General features: G+C 38.0%; 1 protein-coding gene across 1 annotated transcript in view; it reads left to right on the top strand.

The window, feature by feature from the left end:
• The first annotated feature begins 3,411 nt into the window (after nt 1–3,411).
• The window catches only part of LOC139717085 (polypeptide N-acetylgalactosaminyltransferase 2-like), a 111,867-nt gene continuing 101,109 nt past the window's right edge, over nt 3,412–14,169 (top strand). Inside the window, exon 1 of the mRNA XM_071628596.1 lies at nt 3,412–4,037. Coding sequence (XP_071484697.1) covers nt 3,933–4,037 — 105 coding nt within the window. The 5' untranslated portion in view covers nt 3,412–3,932. The remainder of the gene's footprint in view (nt 4,038–14,169) is intronic.

The raw sequence follows: 14,169 nt of genomic DNA, 5'->3' as shown, positions 1-14,169 counted from the left end.
CTACCATCTGGTATTATGTAATGGTGAAATCACTCAGTGCATCCACAAATTTCTAGGGTAAGTCACTCTAATCAGAATGGAATAGAGTCTTGCTATTCTGTTATATGTCTTTATAGGAAAGTACTTTGCATGTTGCAAGCCCCCCCCCCCCCAAAAAAAAAACAAACATGTTATTCATGACACCTGTTTTAAGTATACAAATGACGCACAGGTCTGAGTGCGTCAGTCGGAATTGTGTGCATAAGGCAACTATGGAATGCTTAACCCACGAGGCGAAGCCGAGTGGGTTTAGGCTAAATTCCATAGTTACCGCATGCACACTATATTCCGACTGACGCACGAAAAGACATGTGCGTCATCTGATTTATAGAATGGGTAATTTTCTTGTCAAAAACCCATTTTTCTATCGTGTTACCCGATGACAAAATTACTGGATGCATTTCCTTTTGGCTTGCCGTAAACGAGCATGCATCAGTTTTTACTGGACGCACGGCCAGCCATGCATCAGTATTTACTGGACGCATGGCCAACTTGAGTGCGTGAACGCTTGCTTAGTGCGCAAACCTTTGTTACAAGTACGCGTACTCTTGCTACAAGTGCGCGATAACATGTTTACCACTGTGACTCAGCGTACGTAGCGTGCGGCCAGTAAAAATCAACACATAGCTCTCGACCAATCAGATCGCAGGATTCTCGCTACCCATTCTATAATACTTTCTATGAACACTGGATTGGCTCAGGACATAACAAATACAATATGTTCCTTTCATTTCAGTCAGTTTTGTAATGTCAAAGTAAATATTTTCATGCCAGTAATTTTTCGCACTGGGCTGAGTAAGAGGAATTTTGCATGTTTCTAATTCTGCGGAATCGGGACATTACAAAGTGTTCTTGTAACAAGCAAATATATTCCATTGGTTTTATTTTTTCACTAGTTTCTGGTCAGATTCCACTGTAACAGTAGTTCCTGTAAGTATTGGGAGTTTGTATGCATGTGAGGAACATTTCCTCCCCATCTTTTCCTTGTGGTCAGGTAAAGGGTTCTACCACTGTTCCATTCTAGAGAAACTGAAATAACAATTGCACAAGTTTTACAGTAACATTTAGCAGTCATTTCACTTTTCAGTCTCTATAGCATATTCAATCTTCCAGAACGTGATTAGGTCATGATTACATATTGGTCATGTTAATGCCAAGAGAAAGGAGTATTTTCTGAAATGTCATGAAAATTAAGGTATTTCACCTGAGAGAAGTATTGCAAAATTTCCAAGTCTATCTGTTGCGTTGTATGAAATATCCTGTGGTGTGGAATCATACTTGAATACGGAGTAGTAAAAGGTACAAGATTTGCTTTTTCAGTTTCGCTTTGGTGTGATCTTGAATCACTCAGGTAACCAGATATGATGATGTGGGATATGTTTAACCCATTAAAGACTATCGGTAGTCCTGAGTAGCCGAGTATACTTACAGCTTGCGCAGCTTCTATAGGAAATGTGTGTTGAAGCAAAATCAGCTCTCAATCTGTCCTAGGGTGCATTCTTTGTAAGAGGAAATCATGTGTGAAAATCTTGCCCAGATTGACATGGACTAATTCGGATCAAGTGGACACAGTATTTCATGATGAGAGGTAACAACTCCTTTGATTATTGGAAAGGACAAAAGTTCTGTACATAACTCACATATGCATCGTTTTTTTACAACTTTGTAAATACAGTAAATTGTCAAAAAGAAACTGAATTGCTCTGTTTGTGTTGTATTTGCTGAAGCTTCTGAAGTAGTTGAAGGTTGATGTGTGGATGTGAGCAAAGTGATGTAGTTTGGTTTGTGCTTGTTCATTGGCATCTCACAGTAATGTGTGTTTGTTGTAGGAAATCATTTCTTGCAGGACAGGAACAGTCACCCCAGTTATGCATTCAGTTCCATTTAAAGCAAACTTTGCTCTCCTCCTGTCTATTGGAAAGTAGTTTATCGGTAAAATGCTGACGATCACTGCTTTTGCTCCTTCGAAGTTTCAATAGACCACATTTTGGTCATTGATTTCTTTGTTAAGTTTGGGTATTAAGAGTGCTATATACCATGTTTATGTTCTGGTGTAATTGCAGTGGACAAATATCAACCTTGCACATTTTGAAAACTCCCGATCAAAATGTTTGAAATGTTGATACACAGAGCAGCTCTAAAGGTGAACAAACTTGGACATGTAACAATCAACTAAATCTGTAGTTTATATACAATAATCTTATTATCACTTAATCATGCAGATATTTAGAAATAGATGATAATAATAATAATAATAGTAGTAGTAGTAATAATGATAATAATGATAATAATAATAATTATTATTATTATTATCATTATTATTATTATTATTATTATTATTATTATTATTATTATTACCACTACTACTACTATAAATAATAATATTATGTGATTTCTTAAAAAGCACTATATCTAGTTACCAACTACTCAGAGTGCTTGCTGCTCTCTCTCCAGGATGTTTCTACAGAAAATAGAAAATAGAAAAGGTACAAAAAACAACGATCCAATACAGTGCAATACCATATAAGGCAATTCAATTCAATGACAATGCCTAAGAAGAAATGAAGAAACGACTAATAAAAAATCGGAATTATGTGGGGGAAAAGGGGGTAAACGGAAGAATGGAAAGAGAGGTGACATGATCTCATTGCTTGGACTGGAGTCCTTAAATTAAAAAAATATACAATACAAATATACAATACATGTATATCTGACTTTTTCATGAATTATGACCCACTGACAGGTAATGTCAATAAGCTACCACATTTATTTTATTCCATTAATTGTAAGATATCAAAGCAAGTTCTTGTAATTATTGTAGCTTTGCATCCTAATTTGTGCCTTTCTGAGGACTTAGCCAGTCAACATCAACATTGTTAGCCATGGTGCCATTTCTGTTGTGTGTGTGTGTGTTTTGGGTATTTTCTTTTCTTTTCTCTCTGTTTAAAATTCCTTGGGCCTATGTTGCTCATTCAAACCAAATATACAGCCATTTGCAACTTTAAGTAAACGATTGCAATAAAAGATAAAATTGTAGCAGCTTTTCATGATACAAAGTGGAATTTTATCGTAATTCTAACATCTTAAAGTACTAGTAACTTGCATTTCCAATATAGATTTCAGCTAGGTAGGGGTGTGCTCTATGCGGCATGCACCACCACCACAAACGGCACTAACTATGATTTAAACGTAGATGGCGCTTACTGCTTAGGGTCGTACTCTGTACTTGTGCACCATGTACCACGTATGTACACAATCCCTTCAGGTACGTGTACACGATCGACTCGCAGGCCATGTACGTACTCGTGTATGATGTGTACGTTACCGGTACCTACTACGAGCATACGAATTGTATTGGTACACGACGTGGATTCGAGTTTTCAAGTGTGCGTAGCGGTCTTGTGGAGAGCATAAACGAAGTGCTGCAAAATGACTATGATTTACTCCGCCTCTCGATAAGTTACCTGTACAAAAATTTATGTGGATATTCACCATACGCAGGTGTCGCCATGCAAGGTATATCGATGTTTTGATACGCCACAGTAATGTGCAGATTCTTCTTGAAGAAAACGGTACGCGACTTCCAGTTTATCGCATTGCCCACCGGCACCGACCCGTTCGTTCTCGGTCGTGCGTAGCCGCTCCGTGTGTTTGGTAGCTTCCAGCCGGCTGAGTAACGGGGGAGCAGCTATCGAGCAGCCAGCGTGTTTGAGCTTTCGTGGCTAATCATGAGCCCGAGAGAGTTCTATTTGAGTGCGGATCGTAGGGAGAAAACCACAGCCTGACTGGGCCTGCTGCTTACTCATCGTGATACCGGAAGACGTGAGCGGAAGCCAAGAGAGTGTGCTTTATTTACGTTTTTGAACCCGAAGCCTACCTGAACGTTTTACAAAATGGTAGCACTAATCCGAAGAAAGTCTCGGCTCCTATTATTGGGTGCGATAACATGGATCGTAGTTGTTATTTTGTATCTTCATAACAACGATGCCGACGAAAAAGTGAGTAGAAATTAGGGAATATCTAAATATGGGGTACTAGTACTCGACTCTACAACTACAGAATTGTAAGTTACTTAGTTACAATGTACACTGAAAAATACCTTTTGCATGATACTGGAATTTTTACCAGTGCAGTGGGGGCAGTGCCAGAAACAGTGGCAGGGTGGTATACTATAGCTACAACTGCACTGGTACTGTACTCGATATAGAAGCTACCTGGTACACCTTGTAGCTGCCAGCTGCATGCAAAATCTGTGTGTGGCTGAATGTTTACAGAGCCGTCAGATCACACATTACCCTCCAACTCCAACCCAAGACATCTAATAAAATACTGTATGGTTCCATGATGACACACACATACAATGTACGCATTACATTAGTCGAGTCTAGAACCTAGACCTCTATGTAAGATACAAAAAGAAAGTGCTGCATAGGAGCTAGAGCTATAAGTACAAAATGTATAACCTTGAAAGAGTTGTTAGAGTGCCACAGTTTACGAGTGTTGTCAGATTTAAGTCAACACAAAGGCTGGCCAATTTCATCAGATAATACGCATGCATCTGTATGCTATACAATGTACGTAGGCCTCCACGTTAAAATTGCATATGATTTGTAGTGATATGGGTGGTGTCATGACTCATGAATGAGTAGTGCATTGGTAATTGTGTTTGCTGCATGCATCCTGCAATACTTGTGGAAATGAGTTTACACCCAATAGATGGTAGAATTGTTTGCAATTCCATGGTTGTGAAGCTCTCGAGTTTTGCTGTCAAGTTTTCTTCATTTTCCTCCCCACCTCCACTCTCCAGCTCCATTCCATTCCCCAGCTCTCTGCTCTCCAGTACAGTGCCACTCTTCAGCTACACACCCCACCTCCACTCCCCACCTCCACTTCCTACCTCCGCTCCCCAGCTCCACACCCCACCTCCACCCCCACTCCCTACCTCACTCCCCACTGTCATCACACCTTGTCTCCATGGATATAATCCTCATCTCCACACCCCACCTCCACACCCCACCTTCACTCGACTCCCCACCTCCACTCCCCACCTCACCTTCTCTCCTCCATACTCTACCTTTACTCTCCACATCTACATCTACCTCTACTCCCCACTGCCTCTAGCTCCACACCCCAGCTCCACTGCCACTTCCTAGCTCACTAGGTACTCCCTACCTCCACTCGGTCCTTGCCTCCATCCATTCCTCACTTTCATTCCTCACCTCCACACCCCATTTCCACCTCCCACCTTCACTCCCCACCTCACCTTCTCTCCTCCATACTCTCACTCTCCACCTCCACCTTTATTCCCCATCTTTATCTCTCCACTCCCCACCTTGTGCATACCCCTCCTCCACTCCCCATCTCTACTTTTATCTATTAAGATAAAGAAGAGTTTAAAAAAAAGTTTTCAAAATTTAAAAACTCGGAAACATGGGGAGAGAAGATTGGAACAATTGAATTGATCTTCATTAATTGCTTACCTGTGTTCATTCGAAACCACAACTACAAAAGTTGTAGCACAGACCTGCTAGAATAGAAATGCCTTTGTTTTCACTTCAGCCAATACATGTGCATTGAAGCACAAGCTCATCTTTAACATTCAACTTTAGTCAAGATTTTTTGGCTATGTTTGAATACTCATAATACAGATAGTGATAAAGCTGTTCACAATTCGCCTCAAGGATTCCCTGATATAATCCTAATCGGGCCAGCCTCCTCTTGGCATGGTGTCCCCACGTTACCGGGTCTTTAATTGGCACAATTTTAGAATGGACTTGACTTTGTTGCTGGTTTGAGATTTGCTATCTTGGTGTCTCATTAACCTCCAAGTTCCAGCAAAAGTGGGTTTGCTCGAAGTAAACAATCAAAAGAACAAACAATCTTACTTTATGTCATTGTCTTGTAATGGTCATGGATTCCAGTAACACATTATTAAAAGTCCAATGTGTTTAGGATTTTGAAAGTTAGTCGAGGCTCACATAAGTTTTTCAACCAAGCAATGATAAGATTCATGAATATTTGTGAAATCCAAATCTTTTGAACAGCATCCTGTTACAGTGTTTCAGCGGGATACCTGGTATCCAACAAACTTTCATCAAAAGCAGTCTAACTCAAACTAAAAGGTATTGTGGTACGCATCTTTATTTGTATACACTCAGAATGATTGATAGTGTCTCTCTCGCCCACTTGCAACTTGTTTGTTTCTGCTCACTCCAGTGCCAGAGGTTAGATTGTAACTATCAAGGATCCCATAATGTTTTCCATGTAGTCACTGATTAAACCTCAAGTTCGGATTCTGCAATGTACAAAAAGTGTAATACACTTTACTGTACAAGTACATGTATATTAACTGTATCCGTTGCAAAACTTACCACCTACAAGTGTAGGCAAGCGGCTGCAGTTATGACACACATACACTTGTAGTATGGATTGTGTCTCACATTTGCTGGAAAATGAAAGAGATCCGGCTTTGTCATTATTCAATACATATTTAGGTCCAAATGTCGCTGGCATTGTGCATTGATACATTCATGGCTATAAGAATGACAGGAAGAATGAAGCTGTACCGGTAGACCTATTTTCATTGCTGCATTTTTGGTGCATTCACCCAAGACATCTGTACAGGATGATACACTGTACATGTGTAGTGTAACACTACCATAATGCAAATATCTACAATGTTTACACTAAAAAGGTATTGTACAAGAACAGTTTATATCAGAGATGCTGGAAAGCGGGCACTCTTAAATGAGTGCCTTGTTTATGATGAGAACTCTGACCACTGTAATAAACAGATCTCTACAACGGTAAATCACAGCTTGCATCATGTGAGCCAAATTCAAGTGTATTAAAGTTATCACCAGGAGTGTATAAATTTTGTAGTGTCAGAGAGTTACAAGTGTAAAAGAGTTGAGTCTGCAAGATAAACTACAATTCTAATTGACTTGACCTGACCTTGGGAAATTGGGATATTAAATGATATGGAAACTGTCCTGTGTGTGAAGAACACTTCCCACCAGAATGATTGCTGGGTCTGAAATGCTATCTGTTACAATTGTACATTATCCTTGTAGTGTTGAACTTTATTACTACATGTACTACAATGTATCAACGATTTTCACATTACTTTTGTGCTTGTACATGTATACAAGTGTACTTTTGTGACTGTACATGGCAAGTACGTATTGCCTTTGTCACCTCCACTTTAGTTCCGCTTTATTCTCTTTAAGACAAACAAACAAACAAACAAACAAACAAACAAAATATTAGAACACATACACTGTACATGTACTGTATTAAAAGACAGAGGAGGTCAATTCTACCAAACATACTGATTTACAGTGTAAGTGTTAATTTTGGCCTTTTTAATGTATCAAACAGGAATTACATTATATGTAGAAGTATGTTGGACTAGGAAGCCAAGGCATAGTGATCAATAATTGATACAATTTCAGACAATGTACATTCTGTCTTTACTTTGAGTTGCACTGTAATTATCTGTTTGGTCACCTGTGAAATGTCAATGTAAATTTTCGTAATAGAATGTTTTTTTTTTCTTCAAATATTATGAAATTAATATTAAGTATTTTCACTTCAAACCATAAATTCAATTCAAGACGAGAAAAGGATAGGAAATCAACCCTGATCATGGTTTACTGTATGTTGAAATTTTGCAGTTTGGGCAAAATAGCAAAATCAAATTGAAAAAAAAAAAAAGATGCTCTTGTTTGTCAAGGAATAACATGATCAATTTTGCAGAAAAACTTGGTTTTGCCATCAATACACAGTTTATAATATATACTGGTACTGTAAAAGTGGGAATTTTCGCGGTGTTGAAATTTTCACGCATTTCGCGCAACCAGAAACTACCGCGAAAATAAAAGCACGCGAATATTTTTGCTAGCCATATGTTTCTGTGCGTCATGTCTTGATTCCGCGGAATTAAAAACACGTGAAACTCTTCTTACCCGGCCAAGCGCGAAAAATTAGTCGCGCGAAAATATCCACTTTTACAGTACTCGACAAGTTTGTATTGTAAATGTGATACAGTATGTGGGCACAGCAGATAGGGAATGAGGAACAGCTTGCTTGGCGTGATTACTTGTAATAGCATTCTTTGTATACACATATTGTAACTACATCATAAATGGTCAACTCTCATAAATGTTTTTGTCACGGGCAGGGTAATCACATTGAATGAATGAGATCAATTTTCCAAATGAAGATAATTTCAACTTCTTTGCAAAGGGTCCTGACAGTATCACTTGTTAGAGGAACAGTGGAAAAAAAATTGTGTTGATTCATAGGAAACATGCACTTCATGCTTCGTTGATATCTATAATTTTAGAATAACACAGAGTTTATTGTTACCCCTCTCCCAACAATCTGTGGTCTTCAATAGAGGACATTGATTTCACTTTACAACAATTTTAGTAACCCACCAGATGCAATGGGATGCAGGCACAAAAAAAAAACAAACATTTCAATGTCAATTGTTATTTTACTGCTGGCAGCACACTTTCATGCTTAATTCCACACATGTAGTTTCTTTTATGCGTCAACTGTTGCCATGGTGTTGGATGTCGGATCAATGAACCCAGCAGAGGTGTCAGACAGGCAGTGGATGCATGCCCAGGAGCCGATTACTGTGGTTTTTGTGCATGATTCAGAAATTATTACTAGGAACAGTTAGTTATCATCTCTCTATTTCAGGCATGCTTAACTAAATAGGATGCATACAACGGTGTAGTCATGTGTGTATGTTTGAATACAACAGAGTACACGATAAAGTAAACACACTTACTCTGTACACATTCAACTATACAGATGTACATGTACAAAATGTACATGAACATTTCATACGGGTACACATGTATAGCAGGAATAAAACTACTGGCACCATGTGCAATGAGGCAAAAAGTGCCAGAAAAAAAGAAAAGAAATTATGTCAGTCAGGTAGTTTGAGACCAGAACAAAACAAGCAAATTTCACAGTAAAAAATGATGTGTTTGACTCATCAACTTTACAATAATGTAATTGTGTGTGTATAACATTATTGTGATTTGAAATTTATTGATTTGACATTTCTTGCATGCACAGTTTTTTTTTTAATACAGAAAATGTTAAGATATGAGTCATAGTGGATAGACTCTATTTATTGATATCAAATTACAAGTTTTGATCGGAAAATAGTTTAAAGATGCTGAAAAATTCTAGCACAGAAGATTTAATTGTCATAATTCTATTCATTTCAGATAAAACTTTGGTACAGTCATCTGTATACTTTACATGTACACACTTGTACAGTAGAAGAGATAAAATTGTGTCAAAACTTTCTTTGAAACTTTCTTTGTAAATTATTGCTGAACCAGTTTATGAAGCAGGCTGTGTACTCCAATTGAATGTTGTGTTAAGGCATTGTTTTACTTGTTTTCTTTGTTATTTCATAGTTTCCTTTTTATTGTTGTTATTACCACCATTGTGCGCCTGAGAGAACGATGTGAATACTGGCGAGGCCTATGAATATGCGTGATATACAAGATACAAGATACAAATTGTACATGCCCTCCTGCTGTGCTTTGCCAATGGCAGTGAGCAGTAGTGGGCACATTGTACATGTTGTGCGGAAGAGACATTCACTATCAATAAAACAGCCTCAATCACATGTCATATTATCACTACCACTTTAATCATCGGCCATTTTGGGCGCAGATAGACTGCCTCTGGTGTAAATATTGACGTTGAGTGCTGTGATGGGCATCTGAGGTCCAATCCTGTTATTAACCCGGCCATACACCATTTACAACACCATCTATTTCAGCAGTTGTACTGTGATTGCATACAGTGTACATACTGTACATATTATTCTTCACAGGTCCTTTACAAGTAACAATACTGTTTGGGGAACTTGCAAAGTGCAATTTTGAAGTTTAAGAAATTGTAAGGAGGTGGTGACCTACATATTATGTACTCTACATTGTATAATTACTCTGAGAGATAGAATTTTGATATTACAGTACATCTCTCATACTACAACATTGTAGTACTACATTGTACAGTGTAGGTAAATTGTAGGTAAAATTATAGGTTAAAAAAATATAAGGAAATGGTTTTTAAGTTTACAGTTTTTGTACAAATGACTTGACTATCTTCTCACTATAATGAGTCTTGCCTGATAGATTCTGATGAAGCCTGGAGAATGTGTCATAACCTGTTGTTACTTATATTATGATTTATTCAAACATTATTACAATGTACCTCAGCAACTCCTATTTGATTGGCTGATATAGCAGAATGCTACATGACTTATTTTTTGCCACTTGCCGGTTGGGCAAGCAGATTTGGAATATGTTGCAAAACACTTGCCCGAACATGATTTTACTTGGCCCAAAAGAAAGTCCAAAAATATAAGAAAAAGAACGAATATAACTTGTGAATCAAGGGCTTTATAAACTACAATAATTTGAATGAACAGCACACGGTAACTCTTGCGCTTTAATTATTCAAATTCTACCTGTAACTTAGCTCGAGCTTTATCATTTTCGTTCTTTGGTTCATGCTGATAGGGCTGTACGTTTACTTTAATGTATTTGTGCAATGTTAAATCGAAAAAAAAAGTCAGGACTGTCATCTTCCTCGTCTCCAGCAGCTGCATCAGCTTCTGGCTCAAAGCGGTAGAGCCTGACCTCCAACTCTCATACTGGTATTAAATGGGAGGATATCCCATTGTCAAAGCTTTCTGACAATTCTCCAGTGTCAGAATTCGTGATGGAATCTCCTCTTCCATCATCACTACACTGCTGGAGGGAGAATTACTATTATGTGTATCATTTTAAAAGAAAAAGTCGTCGAAAATATCAAAAGTTTGTGAGTAAATCAAAACTGTATTTCAAGCATAAATCTACATGTACTTTGTATGCACACTGCACACTACATGTAGCACTTGTATGCTTTTTGCCTCCTTGAGAGTTACATTGTGTAAACAGGGCACTACATACATACATGAGTACAATGGTTCCAAGTTTGGTATGTACACTTACATAATTTTGAGGGGCATTCCCAGTGTACAGTTTTTCTTTTCTTTCTTTGTATCTTGTTCCTTATTCAAAATTACCGAAAATTAGTGCAAAAATCAAAATCAGTTAAAAGAAAATTTCCCATGATGATGTGTGAGAGGACAAATACATGTACAATCACATGTACATGTAAGACGTTCTTGATTTCTGCGGACCTTTAAGACCCACTTAAAACTTGATGGTTCCTTCAGTGTGCAATATGGTGACTCACCTATCAAAACGTCAAGATACTCATGAGATGCAAAATATTCTTCTCCGCTCATGTTCATGCTAATCGGCAGTGCAGAGCTTTCCGTTTAGAATTGAAGGTCATAATCATCCAGCCATCTCATAATGCGACTCACTGCGATAGTTTCCTGCCTGTCTGCACAGTGTTATGAATGCTTGGGTGCAGAGGTACTGTACCCGCAGTCTTTGGGCCATCATTCATGATATTAACTGATGGGTTCTGGGAGTAATGAGACCCCCCTTCCTCCCCCCCCCCCCCCCCCCCCCATAGGCACACCTGGTTCCTTGGTTCATATTGACCAACTAGTAGTATCAGAATGGTTCATTGATAAAATTTGAACATTGCATCATACACATATGTATTATATTTCTTATCTTTTCGAGTGTGTACATCATAGCTCAAGGTAAGAAATTTAGTCTAAGAATCGAATTGAACTAGATCAAAAATGTAACCAGTTAATTTGCCTTACAGCATCAAATGTGTTGGAACCCCCCTTTTTTTTCCCCTCTGGTAACCATGTTTCCTCCAGCATGGTAGACTGTATATCATTATCATATCCTCTTTTTTTTGGGGGGGGGGGGGGAAGGGGTGCTGCTGATATTCTATCCAGTTTTTGAGAGCAGGACAGTAGGTTTGAAAATATTAACATACAGTGTAGGAGCAATATTTTGTTTTCTTTAAATGATAAACTCTCACATAAGCCTCATCCATACTAAGTTGATCTGTAAAGATGAAGTGCTAGCTATCATATACAAAAATCTCTCCCCCCCCCCTCAAATTTGGATAATTTTCTTTTTCTTTTTCTTTTTTAGATGTGCCAGTCATGACTGTGTACTTCATATCAAAATGGCTGTTGATTTTAATGGTGAGGCGCTTATTCCATGTCAGGCCTAGTGAAAGCTACCATTAGCAAACATGAAAAGGTGTCTAGTGCCCTTTAATCTAAATGTCATGTCAGTTGGGATCGACGCTCTGTGATTTCTTCCCGTGGAAGTGTTCTGTCCTCCAGAGAGGATGGCATCATCTGATGGCCTCCACAAAAATCCTCCTGTCTCTTGTCATTTCGAGCAATTTTGTACCAGTGTGCTCCCCTTTCCTCTGGAGGGGGGGGGGGGGGGGGGTGGAGGGAAGTGGGCTGCAAATTGTTGGATACATGGCATGACATTACAGACCCTCTGCTCTCTGGTTCCTACCACTCGTGAACTCTGACCTGTAGTGTACGCCCAAACTTCACTACCTATTTCTGTGAATCCCTCCCTCACAGTTTGTTGGTGAAGCTGCCATTCCATGATGAAGTTGGCTTTCTTGAAAAAAAAACTAAAACAAAAACAAAAACACACAAAGATTGTTAGACAAGCAGAACAGTGACAGTTTCAAAATTCTGTTGGGGAGAGAAGAGAAGGCTGTTCTAAAGTGTTTTCCAATATTTGAAAGCAATAGAATATAAAGATATGGAATAATTTATATATCATTACAACTCTTTCAATTATCCGACTCCGAGGACTTATGACTTTCTACATTCCCTCTCGAGAGGAAATTTATGATTAGAAAGATGTGCAAGTCCAACATGTATGAGTTGTGAGGCAACATGTTCTGTATGTAGTTGTCAGTTGTCATTTTTACAAATGTCAATGCGGGCATCCAAAGATTCCATAACTTATTTTTTTTTTTACCTTATCAGTAATTTGATGAGACTTCCTCCCTCTGATTTCCTCTTTATCTACAGTGAACTTACATGTTGGATGAACTTGAAGCTTCCATTTTTTGGTCTTATGCAATACTTTAAAGATATCACACTTGCAATACTTTGAATATATCACACTTGTAGAATATTAGTCCAAATTGTTCGCTAAAATATTTAAGATCTGCATTGTTTGCAAGTTATCATGAAATATTGATCTCTCCATGTGTCCCAAACTCTCAACTGCCTGGTCTTTATTCAGTAGTCTAAATATAACCATATAATCATCCTTATAGTCACTTCACAGAAATGTTTTGCACCATTTAATGCTAGTGAGGTTTCTCATGATCAGGTGTTGTGTGTAGCAGGAGCTGTGAGCACAGATCTCCCTGGGAGCTCATATTTCCAGGAAATGTCATCATGGGATGATGAGAATTGCATCCCATAGAGATATTATGCCGTGTAGAGTTCTTGTCTAGGAGAGCCTGTCATCGATTTTGTTTTAAAACAATTATCACACTGTCTATGCTTCTCTGTCAGCTTGAAAAGTATTTTACAGTTTAATTTTGTTATCTTGTATTTAATTTCTTGTTTCACTCTTTTGAACATTTGTATGTCGGTGTATAAGAGAAGCAAAGTAATTTTGTTGATTAAAGGCATAATTTGCCATTTGCAGAAGAAACAAAAACCCAGCATTAGTGCTTCAAAAAGTTGTAAAATGTGAGTTAGGGATAGAAACAACCAGTGTAAAAATTTTAACCAGTATAATCAATGTTAAGTATTGGTAGATATACAAAACGTAAACAATAGTTGTAATAGAAATGTTTCCAGACTAAACCGTCTACAGTTATGGTTTAATGAGAAAAATAGTGATATTTCCTTATATTTTAGGCTTTATTGCAAAAGAATTTCATATGGTGGGATGTTTTGTGATACAACTGATCTGCACATATGCATCAAAAGTGATATCTTGAACATTTTTTAAATCACTGCTCCCAAAGGTATTTGAACAGGACCTTTAAATATACATGTAGACTCACCAAGCAAGCATGCACATATACAGTTGTATGTAATCGAATATTTATGTAAGCAAATAATACACCAAAAGCCCTGTAATGATACATGTATGTACAAGTGTACAATTG

The sequence above is a fragment of the Diadema antillarum genome, unplaced genomic scaffold (genome assembly GCF_040938485.1).
Source record: "Diadema antillarum isolate AM-2024a unplaced genomic scaffold, OU_Dant_1.0 scf00000007, whole genome shotgun sequence".
NCBI classification, from domain to species: domain Eukaryota; kingdom Metazoa; phylum Echinodermata; class Echinoidea; order Diadematoida; family Diadematidae; genus Diadema; species Diadema antillarum.
Note: the sequence above shows the minus strand (reverse complement) of the source record. Positions and strands in the feature narration are given on the sequence as shown.